Here is a 25155-nt window from a genome sequence, read left to right on the forward strand (position 1 = left end):
TTATTCCCAATGCATGTAGACTTGTTCTTATTTTTACTATTATTGGTAATCCTTATATTCCTTTATATCTTCATCATTGAAGATGGGGTTTGGGAGTATCTTTAGACACATGAGGAAGTATTGTTTTTACATTGAGTTATGCTTAATATCCTTTGCCGTTTTCACTAAAATATTAATGTTATAAACTATTATACAAATTATCTCACACTTTTTATCCATTAGAAACAATATATGGAGAATTTCTTGTTATTGATCATCTATTTCCTCCGTAGTATGTGCTATGAACAATTTTTCAACAAAAAAAAAATTTGAGATTGAAAACTTTGGTAACCTTGGATTCAAGGAAACCAGTGTTCAAAATCGAGTCCCCCAATTCTACTTCAACATGTTGACTAGAGAAATTACTCATTTTATACCTAATCGAGTTTTCAGTATGGGAAATGTCTTCCTTGATAACAGTATAGAAATAATAGTAACCTTGGATTGAGGGAACACGATGTTCAAAATCGAGTCCCCCATTTCTACATCAATATGTTGACTGGAGAAATTACTCATTTTACACCTAACTAATTTTTCAATATGGGAAATTTATTCCTTGGTAGCAGTATAGAAATAATAGTGTTAATTATATGTCACATTCATGGCATCACAAAGCATAGATGATGTGATGAGGTATATTCTAGTGTTGGGGATCACTGGGAGATTTTTTGGTCACTTGTTTCAGCTAGCATTTGTTGGGATCATAGTTCATTGCTAGAGTTCAACATTTCAATTTGAGGACATTAGATAAGAGCTACAGAGGGGAGGTGATAATGAGGGAAAAACATAATGGTTGGGGGATGGTGTGGAGCCAAGACGATAGCTACCCACTTAGAGAGAAAAATTTGAAAGAGGCCTCCTAGATTAACACATGAATTTCCCTAATTGTAGTTTGGATTTTCCTACCCAAGTTTGATGTTGAACCAAACAAACAAGACAATGAAAAGGAATAGACCAACAATAAATTTTAAGTAAATTAGACGAAACAAACTTGGAAGCAATACCGAAGAATTCATGAAACCAACCATTCTTTATTCCTATATGCATAATGTTTTGCTTGATGAATGAACCATTTAAACATATGCCACTTTTTTAGGCATGATGGTTCATGTGATGGGATTAATGGTCAAATCATACCATCTAAGAATCAAATGGAAGGCATATGGAACAAAATATCCCATTCTAAACACCATCCAAAATCCTATTTATTGCATGATGCAGTCAACATGGACATGTCATCTTGTTTAGTTTGAGGCTTCTGACACCTCGTTTGATAATGTTATGACTACTACGTTATTGTAATTATAAAATTTAATTATAAGCTCATCATAATTGAGTCAACGTGTGCTTCCCAATATGGGGGCAATGTTGCAATGGTGTAAGTGTGTGTTTGCAAACATTTACATGGCTCAATGAACATAAATAAAAAATACCTATATGATTTCAAACTTTGTTGGATTGTAATTTTGTATTTAATAATAAAATTACAAACAAAATTTTCCAACAAATTGCAAACAATGGTGACAAACGAATTGCTACAATGGTGACTAGTGAGTTGTTGCAACAACGATCCGGATAAGTGTCATTGTGGAAACTCACGGGTCACCATTGCGGAAACTCGCTTGTCACCAATGTGACAACTTCATGGAACAAAATCCCACAAATTTGTTAGCAGGAGCAAAACTAATGCAGATAATTGTAGATAATTTGTAGAAAGTTCAAATAATTTGTTAAAAATAGTAAATTTACCTTTGAAAGTAATAACCCTCTCTGTAAAACTATAACACTGTCATCAATTGAGCCTACTCTACAAAATTCAAAGAAAATTTTCTCTATCTCGCTCGGCAGAGGAGAAATGAACTCAAGAAATTTATGAAAATAGTAGGCAAAAGCTCGACAAAATGAAACAGGGCTTCCAGGGCATGGTAGATTGTAGATGGAAATTGCAGCAAGAATCCGCACATGGTTTCCTCTCTGAAAATTGTAGCTCCGATTGTAGATGGAAAATGCGGCAAGAATCCATGCATGGTTTCCTCTCTGAAAATGACAACTCTAATTGTAGATGGAAATTGCGGGCATCTTCTTGAAAATGGAGAATGGAAGGCAAGTTCTTGAAAATGGAGAATGGTATCATTGAACTAAATGGGTCTTTTGTTGGGCACTCGACGAAATGAAATGGGCCTTCTGGAGAAAATCTCGGTGGAAAAAAGCTCTAGGAGAAGCTTTGTCCTCCCACGCACAGTAGATCTTTCCAAATCATCGACTGTACAAAGCCATAAATTTTGGTATTCAAATTTCAAATTTATGCCACCACCTGTACACATCTCCCTTACTCCGTAAACATTCGGTGGGTTGTCATTGATGAACTCTGACAATAGTCACTTCAAGGAGCTGGCGCTGAACGGGCTGGCAAATGGTCATTGGCATTACGTTGACAATGACGGGACCCAGATGGAGAGGGAAACAAAGAAGTTTGGAAGTTTTTGTTTGAAGATGAAAGGGACATAGGGATCCACATCGCAGAGGGGGTTGCCAGAAGGGCCTCGCCAATGGCAAGTGGGCACAAAAGATGAAGGGTGCTTCATCGACTTGTTAGCTTACTCTTTTTTTTATTATTTACAATATTCATATCCGACTTTTCATTTAGTCATACAATCATAAGTTTTTAAAACAATAACATAATTAAAAGTAATTCAACAAAATTTGTAATGACTCGGGGTGTTTCATTATAATACAAATGTGTGTATAATAAGTTTAATGGTTAAAAATATATGTTTTTATAAGTGAGGTGAAATCTAGAGAGATAAAATATGTGTATTTTCAAAGATTCAATTAAAACATTGTATCAAGGTAAATTCATTATCAAAAAAAAGATTTAGTACCTAATTTTAAGCATAATTTTATTATAACATTATTTTTTATTATATATAAGATAAAAAAATCAATTGGGGTTATCTCATGTGGTTGGGTAGAATGGTTGTTATATCCCCTTTATGTTCAATTCCTTGTGAGTGACATGATGATAGGAAATAAAAGCACCTTGGCATTGGGAAGCCACGAGGTCAAACAACTATGCCCATAGGATTAAGCTATGTTATTTTAAACTTATTGCATAATACTTAATTTAAAAATATTTTATTTTTTATATTTCTTAAATAATATATAAGTTTGATATTATTTTAAGATTACTTTATTAAAAAAAAATTAAAGTAATTTATTAATTTGTATAAATTAATTTAAACATTTAATTTATAATTATATTTTAATGTTGATATTTTTTAATATAAAAAATAATACTAATTATATATGAATGAAAAATAATTATATAAATATTTTTTTTATGATATCAATATTTTATTGTAATTTGCTTTTTATTAAAAAAAGTTAAATGTATTTTATAATTTAGAATATAAATATAATAAAAAATCTAATATAATGAATGTGTAAGAAATGTGTAATATATTTAGTTATTTTTATTTTAATAAGATGTAAAGTTATTACAATAATATCTTTAATATTTTGTTTGTTAGAATTGAATTTGTGTGAAAGGATAACAAGTATTTCTTAAAATAATTTAAGAAAAGTTAAATTCACAACAAATCTAATTAAAGCTATCATAATATAAATTTGAGATAAAGAATATATATATATATATATATATATATTATATATATTTATATATATATATATATATATATATATATATATATATATATATATATATATTGAGATAAAGAATATATATATAAGCTAGTGTAACGATATAAATTAAATCACTGATAAAAGTAGATAGATATCAAAACACTCACTCATTTCACGATACATCTTATAATGTGAAAATTAAAAAAATCTTAAAAGTTAATTAGATTAAAACTTTATTTTAAATCAATAGCATTACTAATTATTAAAAAATTAATATTTAATTTTAAAATATACACATTAAAAAAACATGTAACAAGATTCTTATCTCTGCAAATTCATCCCATGTGATGTAAATAAGCTTTGTTATAATAGTGTGTAACCAATAGCTATAATAACCGCAATCATATATACAACAAACAAAAGTTAATGATTTGTATAAATGGAAAAATTAATTTTAAATTCTGAAAGAGTCATTATTTTTGTGTCTAAATTCAAATGGCCTTCACATGACTTAATAGTGGACCATTATTAAAATTTAATTTAATTTAAAATATATTAATTATTTATTATTTAAATTAAATATATATATATATATATATATATATAAATTATTATTATATTTTATATGAGAAATATATATATTTCAAGAAATTATTTATGGCTCTAGATCATTACATAAAGTATGTTAAGATATTTAAGAAAATATACCAAACATATATATATTTAAAGGATATTTTCTATTATAGAATAAAATAATGTACAGGAAAATTTATTTTCTTATTAAAAAAATCTTTTACCTAAAATTTAAAGTTAATATATGTTATTTAATTAAAATTATGTTAATACGAGTTATTTATAATATATCACAATTTCTAAAGTTTTAGGATTAATATTAGTATTAATTAAATAAAATTATAAATTCAAATTTAAATAAAAAATTATTAAATTTAATAAAAAATTATATATATACTCACACTTCTTTAAAAATGGCCCATCAATAATGGTCGATAAAATTAAAAGCTATACCCTTCTTTCACAGGCATTTTCCGAGTTAACTTATCATTCATTTTAACCGAGCAAACGGACACTTCTTATCATTCGTTTCAACTTTCCCTTTTGTCTTTTCAAATTTCAACTTTCATTTACTCTTTTAGCTTTTCAACTTTATCGGAATATCCATCTCATAATGAAAAACTAAAAGTCTTTTTCTTTTTTCTATCTTTTCAACATTTTCCCATCATTTCAACTTTTCCTTTCCATATTCATTTGTATTTTTATGACAATATAATTGTTGAGAATCAAACATATTTTGCAGTTATGCTCGATCACATACACTCAGATTGACACTTTTTCGTTCAAACGAATTGAACTCCAATTATTTTCAGCCATGCATTTATAGGAGGTTGTTTATAGTGTTTTGGATTAATTATGGATAGGTGCATTGTTAAAGTATTTTGTTATAAATTACTAATTCAAAGCACTTTTTAGGTTAAGTCACTTAGCTAACAAAATTACAAAATAAAAATTTATAGGATATTAGTTTAATTAATTTTAAATTAATTATAAATAAGTGTATTGTTAAAACACTTCTGATTAAAAATTAGAAATTCAAAACACTCGTGTGATAAATCACTGATTCAAAACACCCCTTGTGATAAATCACTTCACCAAAAACACTTACAAGATACCATCATCAAATGCCTCTGGGTCTCAATATTATTAAGATCACACTACATAATCAATAGCCAAAACAAAGCTGCAAGCTGCATATTCTATACTCACCCTGGTTATATAATTTGCATCGGCCTCTGCCCTCTCTTAATGGCTTCAATCTTTGGCAGTCACGCTCTCTTCTACTGCTTTTACTTTCTTGTATGTATATCTTCGTGCAGCACAGACGTAAGCACACAGATTCAGAGTACCCAGAACAGCCAAAAGCCAGTAGAAATAATCCCAGTGAAGTCCCTTGGGATTGGTAGTAAACCAGCTCTCATGTCCTCCAATTACAGTAACTTTCTCAACAATGGTGATGAGGAGAGTACTGAGAAAGCTCCCAACTCCAACAACGCTGAGATAGAAGGCAATTCCCAAGCTTCTCATGCCATCTGGGCCCTGGTCATAAAAATATTCCTGCAACCCTACCAGTGTAAAAACATATGCTATTCCAAGCAAAACAAACTGAGGAACCAACCAGAAAACACTTATAGGGAGTCTTACAAGAGCCCCTTTAACTCCATGGTATTTCTTTGCCATATCCACTCTTCTTGTTTCCACCAGAGCTGCACTGACCATGCAGAGAATAGATAGAAACATGCCTATTCCAATTCTCTGGAGAAGAGTTATTCCGCGTTCATGGCCTGTGATTTTTTTGCCACTGGAACCAGAAACCTGTCGTAGATTGCCACGAAAATAATAATAGAACCAGCAGAAAATGTCAGGAGAGAAGCTGGTGGGATTTCGAAATGGGATCCCATTCTTCTGTCCATGGTAACGCCTTGCTTCACGAAGAATGTTGTTGGCTGGGATATGCACATTCGAAAGGATTCCTCTAACGCGGTAGAGGAATTGTCCTGACCTTAAAAAATGTCGGAATCTTCATTAAAAAAATTTCAAAAAATCATATACCAGTAGTGTTTGAATGACGTTTTTCACGAAGAAAATGGATTTAGCACCATCAATAACGTCTAAAACACTTAAAATTTTAAAATTTAACAACTATAACTTGGATTTACAAAAATCCTTCCTAAATTTTCTCTAAATATAACCTGAATTTCCATAACTTTTTGAACAACTCCTCTACCTAGATAAACTAAGCTCATTCCAAAACTCTTCAGCTCATTAAACTAAGCTCTTTCCAAAGACGAGGCAGCACAACCAGATAGGCACCATTCTCAGTAAAAGCTTGGTTTCTTCTACTTGGGTCACTGTGCAAACTCTCCAGGGACTTGGTTCCTGCGATCTAATGCTTCTTCTTCCTGTGGTATCATCGGCATTATCGTCGGCTTCTACTGCTATAGCTGCTTTGTCCAACCACCTGATAGCATATCAGAAAAGTATCTCAGTGTTCAATTACCAAAAATTACTCAGCGATCACAGATTTTAAAAGGTAATTATAAATGCGTAGTCTAAAGATGTGAGGAGTTATTCAGAAAGTTATAAAAATATTGGTAGTATACAGAGAATATTTGGCAAGGATTTTTGTAAATCAAAATTATAGGTGTTAAACTTGAAAATTTTAGGCATTTTAGATCCAAGTTATAATTATTAAACTTCAAAATTTTAAGCATTCTAAACTCAAACTCAATTCAAAATTGCCTCTACAAGATTTTTTGAATTTGTTTTGCCAAAATTCTAACCACTTCTAACCGTAAGAGCAATTCTTTCATCTCGTAACATATATTTAATATTTTAATAATAATATATTCATCTTAATTGAAATTTAACTACACGAATTTTAAGTATTTTAATAAATGATTTGAATGCATAAATATTAATCGGTAAAGTCCAAAACCGTATGTAACTATGAATGAGATTGATGAGAAATATTAGAAGATTAAAAACACAATGTAAATGCTTTTCACTTCTATCATCCTCTCATATATATATATATATATATATAAACGGGTTAAAACATAATATTTATGAAATTGATGTGCGAAAATAAAAGTTATAATTAATTATAAATTTTTGTTTTTATCATTTATTTTTATAATAAAAATAATATATATATATATATATAATAAAATATATATATTTTCGTAAATTTTAATAATATTTTATTAAAATTTAAAATAAACAAATATTTTAATAATTCATTTAAACGCGACAAAGTCTTGTATCTAGTCCTGTATCTATGAATGAGATTGATTGAAAAATATCAAAAAATTACAAAAACAGTGTAGATGCTTTTCACTTCTATCATCCTTATATATATATAAAGAGGGCTTAAAACATAATATTTATGAAATTGATGTAGGAAAGTAAAAATTATAATTAATTATAAATAAAATTAATTATAATGTTTTTATTATTATTTATTTTTATTATATATATATAGTAAAATTATGGTTTGTTTCTTTATTTATTTTACAAATAAAAGTTCTAACAAATAAAAATATAGTATTTTTTATTAATATTAATATTTTTTTTTCACAAAGTTGGTTGCTGTATTAATATCTGAAAAAAAGAAGGGAGTTTGGACTCTTGAGGTACATTAAGTGTAGAGGACAGCTAGGATCAATGGAGTTACAAAACAAAATTTTCTGAAATTCTTGACTAAAGTAAACTCTTACATATTGAAGCAATAGAAACTAGCATTTGCAAAACATATCTAATCTATGTAAATGTGACTAATGTCCCTTGCTGTGGATTCCTCCGGCTTTTCATCCCCGTCTATTTGCTTGGCGCTTGAAGAGCTTGGGGCTACGTTGTTGCATTTGTCCATCATGTATTTCAGAATCGCTATGGACTCTTCCGCATGGCTGCACCTGTTTGACAAATGGTTGAATTGCTCATGAAGAGAAGAGACCCTGTGCAAGAACAAATCAATTTCTGCTCGATACTTGTCGTTGATGATGCGGTTCTGGTTGTCGATTCTTGCTTCCAAAATCCTCTGTTGATTGTCTAATATATTCTGCTGGGCTCTGATTTCTTCCAGCTCAACTTGTAGGTCCGAGCAGTGCAAGCAATCCTCATTGCGAGCCATTGCAGATGCTAGGGAAGGGAGATTTAGAGGGCGGATAAGGGAAAAATGGAGCTTCCTGAGGTTTTGGACAACAGCGCGGGCAACAGGGATCCGACGGGATATTGAGGTGGGGATAATGTGCCGAGAGAGGCCGCAATGAGAAGCAGACAGGAAGAGGAGCGCAGGAAGAAGGAAGAGGGGGGGGAATATAAGGAGAGGCGGGAGGGATGAGGACCAGTCACGAGGAATGAGAGGGGATCCAGAGAGAGGCGTGGGAAGGTCAGATGTCTGTCCAGAGAAGCCTGATAATCAAGAGTGAAAAGATAGAAACCGGTGGGATTACTGAGTATGTGTAGAATTTTGAGGGGATAATATCTGTGCCAAATCCCTATGCGGATAGTGATCCTGCTGTAGATTTGAGAATTCTGAGTCCACTCCTTTCTGTCAGAACTGTCTGATTTGGTGCAGGGAGGATTGATTCGGATCATGGCAAGGGCTGTTGGATCTCCTCGGCATTGCAACGTAAGCTGCCTGTTGTCCTTTCGAAAGCCCTGTTGGCATGTCTCTCGGCCTACTTGTTGAGAGTGCGAAGAATATGGTAACATTGCAGGTTCTCCATTGTTTGATACAACAATTGATTTCTCCGAATGACTTGCTGGAGAAGAACATTGGGCGATTCTTTCTGATGAACCATAAGGTTAATGACAACCGAAGAATCTCCGAAGATCCTTGCAGTTCTTATTCCCAATCTGCTTAGCTGAGTTAGTCCCTGATATAGGGCTAACGCTTCCGCCCTATTGTTCGAAATATTCCCTAGACCCCATTCATAGTATAGGATGCATTCCCCATTAGCATTCAGGATAAATCCCCCTGCTTCGGCGATTCCTGGGTTTGACTTAGATGCCCCATCGAAGAAAAGATAGAAGTTGTTGCATTTTTGCATCCAGTTTACAAACTCTTCCTCTTTTAGCCTGATTTTCCAAGAGTGAGATTCCTGACTGCTTTGATCATTCGCCATGATGCCTTTCTGTGCGTTGTTATTTTTGTCTAGGATGTAACTGATGAAATCTCGTTCTTCCACACTATACATTGCTGCATCTATACAGCGTTGGGTTTTGATAGAGATAGTTTCTAGGGCAAGATTTTTGGCCTTATTACAAATTATTCTTGTAGCTGAGCTCTTGTTTTTGAAGATTTTCCGGTTTCTTGCTAGCCAAATACGCCATAGCATGGTATAGGGGAGAGTATTCCATACTCTCTTCACTAGATTGCTCCTTTTATTTTTCCAGGGACAACATTTTTTTCCAGATGTGGATCACTTCCACTATAGAATGCTGAGAGTTCCAAGGTAAGTTATCAGTGAGAGACAAATTTTTCCAACATTCAACAGCAAAGGGACAATCTACAAAAATATGATGCATCGTTTCTTCGGCGTTGTAACAGTTGGGGCAACAAGATGAACCATTGATACCCCTCTTTTGCAAATTCTATGCTGTTAAGATTTTCTCTTTTAGCAGAACCCATATAAAAAATTTAATTTTTGGAAGTGCCTCTGACTTCCAAACCATTTTCCAGTGATTCCATAAAGTCATGGGGAAGGTGCTGTTGCAGAGATACTGGTGGCCTGCTTGGACTGTGTAATTTGATCCGGTTAAATCCCAACGAAAACCATCCCTCTCATTCTTCTTAATGGGAGCTTTACTATGAAGGAGAGACTGCAGAGAGCATAGACTAGGATTAAGTTCACTGGGGATAACCGGGAAGGACCACCCTAGCCAGATATGAGATTGTGGATCCAAGTTAGAGATTTGGTCCAGATAATGGATACCCCTGTTGTTGAAAAAATTTAGAATGGGAATGGTTTCTTCATGCCTGTTTATTGGTTGTTGTCCCAGGATTTTATCAGCCCCAATATTGATACTAGCTCCCTCCATGGGGACTTTGGATGTATTCTGAATCATGAATGGAATAGCTTTTTTGCATAATCGCCAGATTTTTGAAGAGTCTCTATTGGGAATATCAGAGTCGAGTAATTGTTGTCTAGGGAAATTTAATTATTTGGTTTGTAGCACCCTTTTCCACCACGAAGAGGGACCTGTTATGAGCCTCCAAGCAATTTTCCCACCAAAGGCTAGATTTAAGAACTTAGGAGACCTAATACCGAGACCTCCTCTGTCTTGGGTTTGAATGACATGTTTCCAGCTAACTAAATTGAACTTCCTTTTGTCGTTCTTCCCTCCTTGCCATAGGAAATGGCGGAGAACAACTTCCATTTTGTGGTGGAAGGTAGCTGGGGCTTGGTATAGAGAGAAACGATAGAGGGGGAGAGAAGAGATACCTGATTTGAGGAGGATAAGGCGGCCTGCTGGGTTGAGCCACAGTGATCCCCATTGCTGCACCTTCCACTTCTCCTTGTCAATGATACTATCCCAAGTTCCAGCCTTCAAAGGTCCTAGGCTCACTGGCATGCCCAGATAAGAGAAATGGGTCCAATCCAGATTGCAGGAGACACCAAAAATATTTGTGATATTGTGAATGACCTGATTTGAAGTGTTCCATCCATATATATGGCTTTTAAGCTGGTTAATCAAGCCTCCAGAATACCCCATAAATTGATCAAGAAGTTTCTTGAACCTCCTTGCTATTGTAGTGGAGGCTCTTCCAATTAACAAGGTATCATCGACAAACTGTGAGTGATTGATGTTCTTAGCTCCATTCCCAAATTTGATTCCAGTGATGAGGCCCACTCTTTTGTTGTAATCCAGAGCTTGACTGAAAGATTCCGCCATAAGGATAAAGAGATAGGGGGAAAGGGGGCAGCCCTATCTAAGACCCCGGGAGGATTGAAAGGCTTCACCAGGTCTACCATTGATCAGGGGAGAAATCCAGGGCCCAGAGATGCAAGCAGTGATAAGACTAATGAAGGGCAACTCAAACCCCATCTTTTTTAGGACAGCTATAAGGAAGGAATCCCTAACTCTATCAAAGGCATTGGCCAAGTCAAGTTTGAGGATAAACCCTTTCTTCTTCCTAGAGAGGCTCGAATGAATGGCTTCTTGCATTAGAAGAATGGAATCGGTGATTTTCCTATTGGGCAAGAAACCTCCTTGATTTTCAGAGATCAAAGAGGGGAGGAGGGGTTTAAGGCAAGATGCTAAAATTTTGGACAAAATTTTATAGGAGGAATTACAGAGGGAGATGGGCCGGAATCGGGAGAAGGAGGTGGGCTGATTTTCCTTAGGGATGAGAGCGAGATAGGTGGCATTGGTGTAACCACCTATTTTACTCTTTCTCTGAATCCATTTGATCATCTTGATCAGGTCATTTTTTATTAAACCCCAAAACGCCCTGTAGAAACAAATGGGGAATCCGTCAGGCCCAGGAGCCTTATCAGGATGCAAATTCCAAATCGCTCTTCTGATTTCCTCTTCTTCAATTTCCTTATTTAGGCTGTCGTTCATCTCCATAGTGATTCCTTTAGGTAAGTGTTGGAGCAAATCAGCATAATCCTCTTCTCCTTTAGTTTCAGTTAAGAGGTCTTTGTAATACTCGGAGGCAGCCTTTCTAATGGCCTCTTGGGTGCTATGCAGATTTCCTTCATTATCAAAAATTGAGCTTACATTGTTCCTGAGCTTTCGAGCAGTGGCCTGTTTGTGAAAAAAAGGTTGTATTTTTATCTCCTCCTTGGAGCCATAATTGCCTAGATTTTAAACGCCATTTGGTTTCTTCCTCCTGTTTATGTGGCTCAGCTGTGAATAGAGAGCACTTTCTTGCTCCTTATTTTGCCGAGAAAGGCCATGTTCTTTTATCCTTCGTTGGACGCTCTCTAATTCATTCTTGATTTTCTTTTTAGCCTCCTCAAGTTCCTCATAATTCTCTTTTTTCCATTCCTTAATCGCCTGTTTGGTTCTTCTTAGTTTAGTTTCCCAAATGTAGCCTAGTGAGCCTTCTACATGCTGGCTCCAAGTCCCCTGAACAATTTCTCTGATTGCTGGTACCCAATTCCAGAAGGGGCTTTATTTAAACGGTATAGGGCCGAGGGGGCAATGAGTTTCCAGAGTGAGAGTTATAGGATAGTGATCGGAGGCTGAGGTAGTAAGGATGCTGGCATAACATACTGAAAAAGAAGATAGAAATGAAATATTGACTAAAAACCTGTCGAACCTCTCCATTATATTGCCAATGCCAATCCTACGATTACTCCAAGTGTACCTACGATTTTTAGGAGCAACATCCACTAATTCATATTCTTGACTGATAGCCTCCAATCGGCCTCTGAAGGGATCTGGAGTGAAACATCCTCCCCTTTTTTCGTTGGCATGTAAGACAATATTGAAGTCGCCTGCCACTATGATATTTAAGTTTAACTCCCCATCGATGCTAGCCTTAAGATCATCCCAGCAAATTTCCTTTTCTTTGTAATGGTTGGGGGCGTAAAAATTATAGATGATTACAGTATGGTTGTCTATTCTGTTGTCTAGAGTGGTTATGATCCAATGCTAGTGAAGATTTGTTGAAGTGCAGTTCCATTTACTATGGTCCCAGATGGTGGTGATTCCTCCAGAGGCTCCTCTTGAGTCACTGGTGCATCCTTTGTATTGTTTCTGCTGATCTATTATTCTTCTAATTTCTTGCTTGTCTTGTTTTGTCTCGTGTATTAACAAAATATCTGGCTTTTCATTATGAGTTAAGTCTCTAAGGGCTACGACTTTGGAGGGGTGCCCTGAACCCCTGTTGTTCCAAGACAAGATTTTCATCATTGGGTACTTGGCATTGTGAGAGGTGCTCGCCTCTCTTGGTCTTTGTGACTTGTCTCTTTCTCTTGATGCCCCAAAATGAAAGATTCTATTGGAGTTTGCGTTCCCATGGCTATGTCTTTCTGAGCGTACTCATCTCTATGCTGCTTGGCTGATTTTCTACTAGGTCCGGGTTTTTTATAAGTTTTATTGGAAGTTCCATGATCTTTAGAAGAGCTTCTGGTTATCCTGGAGAGGGAGGGCTCAAGGGAGGCCTGCGATGAGATGATCTCGGAAGGGTGGGGATCAGAAGGCTCGGATAAGACCAAGGGGGGCAAGGAGGGGTCCTCTGAAGGAGGTTCTAGGGAAGAAAGGGCTAGAAAGGGGTTAGAAGAGGGGGGGAGGGGTGGATCAGGAGGGGGGAGGGTAGATGGAGAAGGGGAGGAAGTAGAGGGATGCGATGCAGAGGGAGCAGGAGGATCAGATTCCAAGGGTGGCTTGGAAGGAGGGGCAGACTTCTTCTTTTTGACTGTTTCCCAATGGCCTTCTTGTTCGCCGCTCTCTGCATCAACAAGTTTAGAACATCTATTGGCAAAATGTCCATATTCGTGACATACCTTACATTTAAATGGTATCTGCTCGTAGTCCAGTTGCTGGACATGGCTCCATTCGTCCACTTTCAGCTTTATTGCTTCGGGAAGTCCTTTGCCAAGATCCACTTCGACACAGATCCTTGCGCAAGCCTGCATGTTGTCCTTCGGTTTGCTACGATCAATATATTTGCCAACAGCGTTCCCAATGGCACGAACAGACTCATCACCCCAGCAATGGAGATGGAGATGAGGGAGATGGACCCAAACCAGAACAATATTGGGGACATCCAGTTCAGGGTCAAAGTCAGGGGTCCATTTGTTGAGGTAGAGGCCCCTGGAGTCCATGAGATAGGGCCCATTTCTGAAGATTAAGTCCTTATCCTCTTTGGATTCGAAATGGGATGTGTAATACCCTTTTCCACAAAACCTAATGGATATTTTCCCTTGGATTTTGTCAGACCAGTTTCTTTCAACCCATCTTTGAACTGTTCTAGGAGAGGGCCAAAGGCCTGTAAATTGACCTATAAGACCTTTTCAGCAAGAGATAAGGCCGCCATGTGAGTCAGGGCTGGAGGTAGTTGAACTTCCTGAAGTACATCCAATTTCTTAACAAATTTCGATAGTGTAGGTCTGGGGTGTTGCGGAGGGAGGGATTTCACTAGATCTGAGAAGGCTCTTTGTGGGTTGACTCCCTCTCAAGGAGAATCCGAAGGGGCCATGGCAGGAGGCCAAGGCCCAGGCGGTCGTGAAGCCGAAGAGAAGGTGCAGTCTCAGGGGGGCGTGCGCGGGCCAGAGCTCCGATCCTAAGCAGCAGCGGAAAAGAAAATAAAAAAATAAAAAGTAAAAAATAAAAAATAAATAAAAATAAATAAAATCGTACACTATCCCTTATTAATATTAATATTATTATCATTATTTTTTTCTAAATAAAAAAATAAATTATTTAAATATAAATAATTAAAGTAAGAGACCAATCTAAAATTTACATGTAATAGAGGATATTTTCATAGATCTAATCAGAGATAGGAGACAAATTGGATTACACTTTTCATTAAAGTTTATATATATATATATATATAGATACCTATGAAGTATAATAATAATAATTTATTAAAATGTTTATAATAATAATATATTTTTAAGGTTGTAGATAAATTAGATACTAAATTGATATAATAATTTTTTTTATTATTGAAAATGATTTTTTATTATTTTTTATTGCCAATACATAAATTTAATATTATTTTAAAATTAATTAATTTAAATAAATTAACTCAATTTATTAATTTGTATAAATATAAATTTAAAATTTAATTTAAATGTTTTAAATTATAATTTTGTTTTATTTTTTATAATTTTTAAGATTAAAAAATTTGCGTAGAAATCTAGTAGTAGTTTATATATATATAATTGTAAATTTATTTAAATTTTAAAAAGTTAAAAAGTTAGAATAAAAAAAGAATAAAAAATAAAATAAAATAAACATATAATATAAAAAAAATGTGTAATATATTTAGTTACTTTCAGATTTAATTGATAATATATTCAATAAAAGTTCCTTTAACATAATCATGATATAAGGGGATTCAGTGTAATATATAAAAATTAAAATATATATTATTGCATCCATATAAATGTGGATAGATATCAATTTATGATAAGCATCAAAATACTCATTTTATGATACATTTCAAATTGTCAAAATTAAAAAAATAGAAAAATTGACTAAATTAAACCTTTATTTTAAATTATTATTATTATTAATTATAAGAATAAGTTATATATATATATATATATATATATATATATATATATAGATAAACATGTCACAAAAATTTTGGTCATGGCCGTCTTTTCTGTGCTCGATTATAACCTTCAGCCAATGAAGTCTTGACAGAAAATATGAGTCGTCTGCACGGGAAGCTCTAGTCCAACCATGAACCTATGTCCACACTAGGAAACCCCATGCCTATACTCAGTCTTCTGCTTTGTGTGTTCAAGTTCATCCAACTAGTAGAAATGGAGAAGGGGAAAATCTAAACGAGAAAACCTAAATCAGAGGTCTTACATGCTTTTGTGAAGGAACAACCTCTTTTGTTCTCAATAAGTCAGGATCCCTCTTCTGCCCCAAAAATAAATAAGTGCCTATGCAAAGTCCTCTTTCCAAAAAACATAAAGCAAAAGAAGAGAAAGGCTTCCTGCGTAGAGAGGTGAAGCATGCAACTTCACTGGCGTACTAACTAAGCTCACTGGCAATGGAGCAATGCGTGTGTTCCTGTGTGACTCTATCATAGTACTCTCCAAGCCTACTAGCAGTGGAGCAACACTAGAGATGAAAACTTATACTTTGAAAATTTTAAACTCACGAGCCAAACTACCCTTCCTAACTTTGAAACAATGTGATCAAGATGGGACTGGTTGTTGTGTTTGACTGAGTTGGAAAAAGGTGAACCATGTTTGTCCATGGTGTAAGTGGGGAAGCCGAAGTAACCCGCATAGCAATTCAATACTCCATGAAAGACTGAGGCCCTGCGATGTCAATGGACCAAAACACAGAAGCTTGTATTCAATCAGTGTGTCACCAAGTTTTGCAGTGGCTACAACAGCCTCCAAAATTTTGGCCTACCTCCAATTTCAGAGCCTTCCTTGCTTTCTTCCTTGATGTTTGCAAACACTGGGGCTCATTCCATGAGCTCGTGTTGAGTCCTTACACCCTCATCACTTGACCGTTCACTGGATGTCTTTTAGCGTGTTGGTCACAATGTCATGCTTGCAGTCATGTTTTGGCTATGTTGAAGGTTTGTCTTCATGTGTACAAGTTTTATTTGCTATGTAAGCAATTGTCACACTCATACATGATGTTGTATGCAATGTCACGCGAGTGTCGTCATGGTCATTCAACGATCTATCTCAAGTGTCACACTTGTCGCTTCCACCTGTTGGTCAATCAGAAAAAGCATATGTTGTCTTGTTGGTTCAAGGTGTCTTATCATCAAGTCATGTTGAGTGTTTGTTCACGAGGTCATGAATACACAACCCCACTTACTCACACACTTAGTTATTTTGCAGAAAATTTGTCGCCCGAACCACCCTCCATCAGCCGGACCTCTGCTGAGATGCACTGCGTAGTCTCAACACTCAGTGATCAAGTAGTACTGCCCAAAATTGCGCAAAGCTTGAGGCTTCCTCCTAGGCAGTCTTCACTGCACAATCCTAGCATTGACCCGACTAACTGTCACCCATAACAATGTAGAAGTTGCCCAAGAAGCCATCTCAATCTGCATTGCTTGCAAGCCCATCTATCAAGCTTACTACTGGTCAACCAGAGAGTTTTACCGAATAGTGACCCTGGGCTTCACTCCTCCAAAAATTTGTGTAGAATCTGTCAGTATGCAAGCCTCCATTGACTAAATAAATTGCACAAACAAGAGGGACAAACACCTACTGCTTGTCACTACACTGTCTCTAGAAATTATGGAGTTCCATCAGCCAATTGCCCTATCATTCAGCTTGCTACTCCTCCTAAAAACTACGCAGTTTTCTTATATTGTCCTCCTGTTGCTTGACACCCTGCTCAGCCTGGAAACTATGTAGACATGTACTGTATCCATGCCTCCCAGTTTTGTGCAATTTTGGCTAGCAAGTTCCCACAACCCACTCCCGACTTCCATTGAGAATCTGCGCAGTTTTCACTGCCAGTGTCTTCCCTACTGCCTCCCTGAAATTTTTTTGTAGTTCTACCTCCTAGCTGAGCCAAATCCTGCATAATGTCATTGTCGTCCTAGATTTCTCATCTCAGCCTCCCTGTGACTTCTATGCAATTTTCCTTGATAGTACCCCGAAGCCCGCATCCCGGCTTGAAATGTGCTCTGTGCAGTTTTAGAGCCTTATCGTCTCTCCCGATCACCTAGACCTGAAAAAGAAAGATGATGCATCATAGTAGACTAGGTGATTTTTGGATTTTATGTCATCTCATCATGAGTGATTGTAGATATAGGTACATGGATGAGACATGGCACCACAACAAATGGGATAAACAAGGAGGGCATGCGAGGAGACTTGTTCGCGAACAAATGAACACATGAAGCATGCCAAGTATCAGTGAAGGGGATACATGCACATGCAACATCAAGTGAGCACCAAGACCATCGAAGACTCCACACATCTTTCCATGTGAAGGCGAAGATATGATACACTAAGAGCAGACTCATCACTCAACACCACTACATCTCAACATGGACACCACCATGAGCATGAACATATCGGCACTGTCATGTTCAGTCATGTTATCAGGCATCTCGGCCACATCACTATTGCGGGCCATATTTTTGTAATCAATGTAATGTAACATTTAAGTCCAAGAGATCCACATGTAAAGTTGAAGATTCATGTCAGTTGAAGATTAATGTATGTCAAACAGTCATGAGGGAAGTTGAAGAGTCACAAGGGTCAAGTTCACCCTTGGCTATATATTCCCCTCATTTGTACATCAAAAAAAAAATTCACCTCGGCTCCTCCCACATAATCTTGAGAGTCAGTAGTCATTTTCCTTGAGGAGCGACAAGTGACTCCAATGCCCCACTATTGAGGTTGGTGATATATGGTGTATGGATGTGTCTTGGAACTTTCTCTTAATTCAGAAGCCTATTAATAGGCCAACATGCTTTCACACATGTATTATGTTCGTTTGTAAGAGTATTCTTTGGACGCTTGTAATGCATGTTGCTTTAACCTGTACTAATATAGTTGAACTATTTTGGTTGTTTTAGTGCATATGTTATTGGAAATGTGTTGTATCAGTTGTTAACGTTGTCTTGCTTGTGTGGACTATTCCACCGGACACTCAATAGGTTCATTATCGTAAACTTGTTATAATGACCCTCGCACTTGTGTGGACTATTCTGCTCAGTGTTGTACTGATCTGAAATGGATCAGATTAGTAATGTTGTGCTATTTCCTCATTCAGAATATATAAATGATCCTCGGGTTTGTACTCCAAAATAGCAAGTAAAAAAATGAATTTTTATATGTGTTTACTTAAGTTAGTTTCATGAAGAAAACTTAAAATATGAAACCAAAACACTGAATGGAAACATGCATCAAACTGTAATACACCAACCATTGTTAAAGGAGTTCACCCCTCCTTGACTACATCTCCTTGGATCAGCTCTAAAGGCATGATCCCTTCTCATTATACTAAAAATTATTCAGTAATAAAGAGTACATAAGTGTGCTGACAAAAAGAGTGGCTAGTTTTCCCTTCAATCAAACATTCCTCTGCAAATAAATCTCACTCTAAACACATGAAAACCTACAGTTAGTCATGAAACAATTAGCAAGTTAATGGCTCTCAAATCAAGACCCCATACTCCAACTTCCAAGAGCATAGACAATACTACAATCCACTTGAAGTACTTAAACAAGTCTCTTTATCCATACACATATAGAGAAAAGAATAAATAAAGCTACAACATTGTTGTAATGGCTACTGTAGAAACCACATGGAGGTTGGAAGACCCCTGCAAGGTCATCTCCATCTTCACATTCCTCCATAAACTAAATCAACACTCTAGTTGACCAGAGCACCCATAGGATTCACTTTGCAAAAATCCTATCCAGAAGTGATCCTTTGATCCTAAAACCTATTCCATTCAATTCAGAATTCCCAAAAATGTCTATCTAGCCCCTTTTTGCATCCCATTTGGTTGAAAATTGCCTTAGTTATGACTTCTGTCAATCTTTCCACAATTTTCTCCTCCAAATCTAGCTCACTGCTAGTTAAATTCATTATCCATAGTTAAAACTGGAAGTTTCGATGAAATCGATGGCCCACCATCTTTCGCACCTATCTCATGGTTAAGAGCTAAGTGGTCACATGCAGAGTGGATTTTTTGGTGGTAAAGGCGATGGTTTCACACCCTGTCACATATTGCAATCACAATCGCTTATCGACAGAGAGATGGATAGAACACTTTTTAGAAAATGCAATCGTTAATCGTCGATTGAATGCAGAACATCGCAATCATAATCCTATTTCATATCACATTGGTGCTCTATCACATCGGTATCGACGAACTCGATGGGGATTATAAATTGCAACCCATACTTTATCGCAGATCGCAATCAGCAAATGTACTAGGGTTTTTTTTTATGTGGGACTTTATTTTCCTGCAAGTTTCGATTGAGATTTGTGATCAAATCATAACCTCTCTACGTCAGGGTTGATTCTTCATGTTGTTTCCTTCTCTGATGTGCAATTGCGATCCATTGCAATCGCAAATCTGGCCGATTTCTGAATACATTCCCGCTTGCCTTCATCGCATTGCACCCTTCCCTGCTCGGGGGCCGATTTTTAATGCTGACATGCCTGTGATTTTGATTTGTGACATGCGAGGTTCAATGGCGACTTGCCACTTGGTGCCTCATGATTCTTTGGGGCCTTTGCCATGTCATTCAATCTTGCCACCTAGATAAGTCAAACCTAAACTTTGACTTGATCTAACTTTTGCATACGAGCTTGGATTTGAGTGTCGTTCACACCATTAGATTCAAAATGATTAGCTCTTCAATATGAAGCTAATATTATCAATATTCTGACACTTTGAATTTGTTGGCAAATTTTGACTTCTGTCAGTCTTTCCACAATTTTCTCCTCCATATTTGGCTTACTGCCAATTAAATTCGTTATCCGTAGTTAAAAATGGAAGTTTTGCTAAAATCAGCAGCCCCACCATCTTTCCCGCCTATATCATGGTTAAGGGTCAAGTGGTCACATGCAAAGTGCCTTTTTCGGTAGTAAAGGCAATGGTTTCGTATCCTATTAGATATCACAATCGTAATCGACTATCGACTGAGAGATGGACGGAACAATTTTCGGAAACCGTGATCGTAGATCGTCGATCGATAGCAGAACATTGAATCACAATCCTATTTCATATTGGATCGGTGCTCTATCGTATCAGTATTAACGGACCCGATGGGGATTATAAATTTTAGCCCATACTTTATCACATCCACACCCTATCGCAAATCATAATCAGTGGATGCCCTAGGGTTTTGTTTATGCTTGAATTTGTTTTCCTACAAGTTTTGATTACAATTTGCAATCGCATCACAACTTGTCTGTGTCAGGGCCAATTCTTCATTTTGTTCCCTTCTCTGATGTGCAATTTTGATCCATCGCAATCGCAACTCTAGTCGATTTCCAAATACCTTCTCTCTTGCCTTTATCGCATCACACCCTTCCTTACTCGGGGGCTGATTTTTAATGTCGACATACCTACGATTATGATTTGTGACATGCAGGGGCCAATGGTGGCTCGCCACTTGGAACCTCCCGATTTGCTGGGACCTTTTCCATGCCATCCAATCTTGCCACCTAGACAAGTCAAATATGAACTTTGACTTGCTCTAACTTTTGGATACGAGCTGGGGTTTGAGTGTTGTTTACACCATTGGATTCAGAATGATGAGCTCCTCGATCTGAAGCTAAGCTTATCAAGATTCTGACACTTTGAATTTTTTAGCAAATTTTGAGCTCATAATCATGTATGTGTTATTTATCCACCTTGTGTTTTGTGACTACCTGTTACCAGGAAAAGTGCCTATTTATAACTGCTCTATCCCACTAAGGTGTGACAACTGCCTTAGAAACAAACAGAGAAAAACTACTTTTGTATTTCCTTTAGGAACTATAGATAGAGAGGAATAGAAAGAACCGACCTGTGTCTTGCACTAATCCTTTGATCCAATCCCTCTCTTCTTTGACAGTCTCCAGCTACCTGCTCCCTTACTTGCCCAGCTTCACCAAGTACCTGTAAGATCACAGAAGAAGAACACTATACAAATACATGGATCTATATTCATAAACAACTTAGGATCAAATTTAAGTTAACCATACAAATGTAACAAGCATCAATGATACAAAAGCATGGAGGAAAAACTCAAATAGTTTTTATTGATAAACAAGAAGATCCAGGAGGAGTTACAACCGATGGTTCCTGACCCAGCATCAACTTCCCAGCAAAGAAGCCCCTCTTCACCTCCAACAAAGCATAGATCACCCAATACTCTGATGTTTGTCTCAAAACCAATAGAAATTCCTTACTTGTGCAAAATTCCAGCCTCTGGATCTCTGAGATGAGGGATCCATATATAGATGTGTGTAAAGAGGATGAGTCAGCTTGTGATTTGATTAGTGTCTTCTCTCTGTCAGTTCTTGCTTCCACTTGGAGACTGAAGGCCTCTTACTCATCCTTGGTCGAATTCAGTGAGGCAAGTGTCATAGGAGAAGATTCTGGAAGCTTCCATTGTCTCTCCACCCCGCGGAATGACACTGCCATTTGTCATTTCTTGCCCAACGCACCCTCATAGTGCATTTAGGTGCGTTGCAACGCACTTAGCCAGTGTATTTAGGTGCAATGCAACGCACCTAGCCAGTGGAGCAGCTGAAATGATCCTGTTTTGACTTATTCTGAGCAGTTTCTGGTGGAGAACTTCTGGGAGAAGCTGCAATTTGTTGACCTTGTTCCTTTAGGGGTTAGAACAACACTTTTAGGGACTTAGGAGCCCTTATTTTATGGACATTTCATGCTTGGAGTTGTAAGGCACAAAAATGTCTATAACAGTTGCCCCCTAAAGTATGAGGCCGTTAACCTTTTGGTGTCAGGTGAAATGCTTTATTATGAGGATCCGAAGTTTTTTCAATGCTGGGAGGAGACCTGTAATAAGATACAATACAATACATTATCTTCATTCTGTTTTCATGATCTAGCTGAGGCGGGCATTCCCATGCTCAGCTTTATAAATTCATTTTTATGTACATAGGACAAACAATCGTCTGATTGTAGACTGATGATTCTGATAGAGCCATCATCCTTTTGGTAGGATGATTATCTGTGCTGCAATGTTGTACATTTAATGTCTTTATTTCCCTGTATATATATCGCAGCCCGGATGGATGAAACTAGATCCGGGGTCTTCAATCTCTTCCGATCTTCACTCGAAGTACAAGTCGATCCATGTGAGAAATGTTCTGGAGTCGAACATGGAAAGACATCGCTTGATTACCAGTCAATGATGTAAACTGTTAACAAGCGCAAGAGGAATCACCGATAATGATAATGATCCTCAAGGTACTGCAGTACAATTCACGTGGTGTGAATAAAGGACTTGGTGTCGAACACAACGCAAAATATTTCGGTGGAAGGTCATTGATGTAAACTTGTCGCCGGAAGTGAGAAACTTGCCATTGAGGCATGCAAGCTTCAAAGTACTGAATGGGGTGTTCCTAGACCAACTTCTTGGATAATGAGCTGATGTCGACAAGAAGTGATCCGTCACAGGAGGGCCTTAATGAATCCCACATCAATGACACGAAACGGAGCAAATGATTTTGATGGAGGTGAAAACGATCTGATGATATACGGTTCAGGGTGGCGGTCATGAAAGAATGGAGTATAATGTATGGTAGTGGGTGGGACACAGGTGGCTTCTCTGGATGACTTCTCTTGAACATGTCGGTGACACTGATGTGATGGATTGGTAGCATTAACCCCAAATGTGGATGGTATGGTGTGACCATGGCGATGTGACCGGTGAATGAAACAACCCAACCCGACTCCGACACAGAGTGGAAGTGTCATGTTCAAGAGCGACTTGCTACCAATAAAGATTCTTTGAGTTTTCTTCCCAATTTTTCCCGAGTCATTGTTGACCAGTACCTCCTTATTTTTGTCAAGCTTGAGGAGGATAACATATGCTTGTTCTATAATTTTCCCTTTGGGCAAACCCATCGCTATGTTTTAACGAGCCTAGCGACAGTGAAACTCGTTCTCGTCTAAAGACAAGTTTGTCGCTATTAATCTTTTAACGAGTTTAACGACAAAGATAACTCGGTCCTTTTCATTTTTAGAGATTCTGAAAAGGTACGTAAAGGTAACTCCAAAATTCCTTTTTCGTCATCTAATCCCTTAAGTCCGAAAAAGTATAAAACAATACAGAAGGGATGAATTTTCGATAGTTTTAACGAGCCGAACAAAACAAGCGCTCGAACTTTTTGTGCAATAATCCCTCAGGTCCAAAAAGATTAAAATCTAGATGAGGGATAGCACTTCCTGTCCCTTTAATGAGCTGGAAGGCGAAGGACTCGGCAATCTTTTCATATTTTACGAGTCAGTTGAAAAGAGCTTAAAGAAGACTCATCTTTTGAGGAACGAGTGATAAAACGGGTAGCAGTTGATTCCAGGTAAGGTTTGGAATTTTCCAATCATGGTAGTGTCACAAGGATGGCTAGTGAAATCACTCTTCGTAGCTGTTCCTCAAAATGGGTAAATAATCAAATGGAGGTGAATGATCGGCCAATGAAAAAGTGGAGGTGACAGTGCAAACACGACCAAGGCTTTAATGGCTGAAGTACTACATTCACGGTGGTTATTTACCAGGGAATAGTTCATTTTTTAACGAGCTTAAACGCGGGTGGAAACATTTGCTCGGTGCGGGTTTATTTTTTAATGAGCTTGAACCTTGCGGTAACACTGCTCGATTAGATGGTCTTGTTTTGATTTTACCATAAATAGCTTTGTCCTTTCAGAGATCGTACTGTGTTTTCAACTGCTTCATCAAACTAGTCAGAAATGAACAATTTTTGCTTGAAAATGAGTTAAAATGCTAATATTAACTTTGAACTATGTACAAGTAATGAAAAAGTGTTTTTTACCTCTCATTTTACCATTTCATTTGAACTTGGTTTGTTGGAGCTTTGGAGGCGCTTTTCCCCCTCGTTTTTCATCAGTTGATTTCGGGAGATTCTGTGGACGATTCTCGGCGCCGTCTGGACCAGGTAGGAGCTAAACCTGAGCTCTTTCATTTCATGGTTTCCATTTTGCATTTTGAGCTTGATTCCTAGCTTTTCTGAGCCCCTGGGGTTTAAGGAACTCGTTCTGCCATCAACGCACCCTCAGTGTATCGAAACCTGCGTTGAATGTTGGCCTGTCTAAAGGCTATCTGACATTCAACGCACCTAAAACACTGCTGCAGGTGCGTTGGGCACAAAAAGGGAATTTGATGCACAATTTTTGATGGAATTTTTGTCTGTTTCTCACCAAAATCAGGACCTAACTCCTCTCTTGTTTGTTTTTCAGAGATCTTTGGAGTAAGATGACCATTACATGGCGAGAACGTGAGCATGAAGAAGAGGACATGCTTGCCCTACATGATCCAGTTACAGTGAATGCGCTGCGGAATTGTGGCTTGCTGAAGTTCTTCTGCATTTCTAGCATGAGACAGCAGATCAACTTACTGCAATATTTGCTTGATGCTTGGGATCCTACCAACTAGGCTTTCCAGATCAGGGGAAAATCTATCCCCTTGACTGCAGTAGACATCTATTTCTTGACTGGCTTGTCGAGGCAGGGTGCCGCCATCTCTTTGTCAGGTTCGGCCCGAGGAGGCAATTCTGTGA

General features: G+C 37.0%; 1 protein-coding gene and 1 pseudogene across 1 annotated transcript; both read right to left on the reverse strand.

Annotated features, from left to right (window-relative positions):
- Positions 1–5508: 5508 nt before the first annotated feature.
- On the reverse strand, positions 5509–7067 carry LOC149237704 (protein NRT1/ PTR FAMILY 5.7 pseudogene; annotated as a pseudogene).
- Positions 7068–8936: 1869 nt separating this feature from the next.
- On the reverse strand, positions 8937–9383 carry LOC149237705 (uncharacterized). The gene has a single exon (XM_089369359.1). The coding sequence runs from the start codon at positions 9381–9383 to the stop codon at positions 8937–8939; it is 447 nt and encodes a 148-aa protein (XP_089225485.1).
- Between the last annotated feature and the right edge of the window lie 15772 nt (positions 9384–25155).

The sequence above is a fragment of the Pinus tabuliformis genome, chromosome 8, assembly GCF_031772625.1.
Source record: "Pinus tabuliformis cultivar Carrire ecotype Pingquan chromosome 8, CPIR1, whole genome shotgun sequence".
NCBI classification, from domain to species: domain Eukaryota; kingdom Viridiplantae; phylum Streptophyta; class Pinopsida; order Pinales; family Pinaceae; genus Pinus; species Pinus tabuliformis.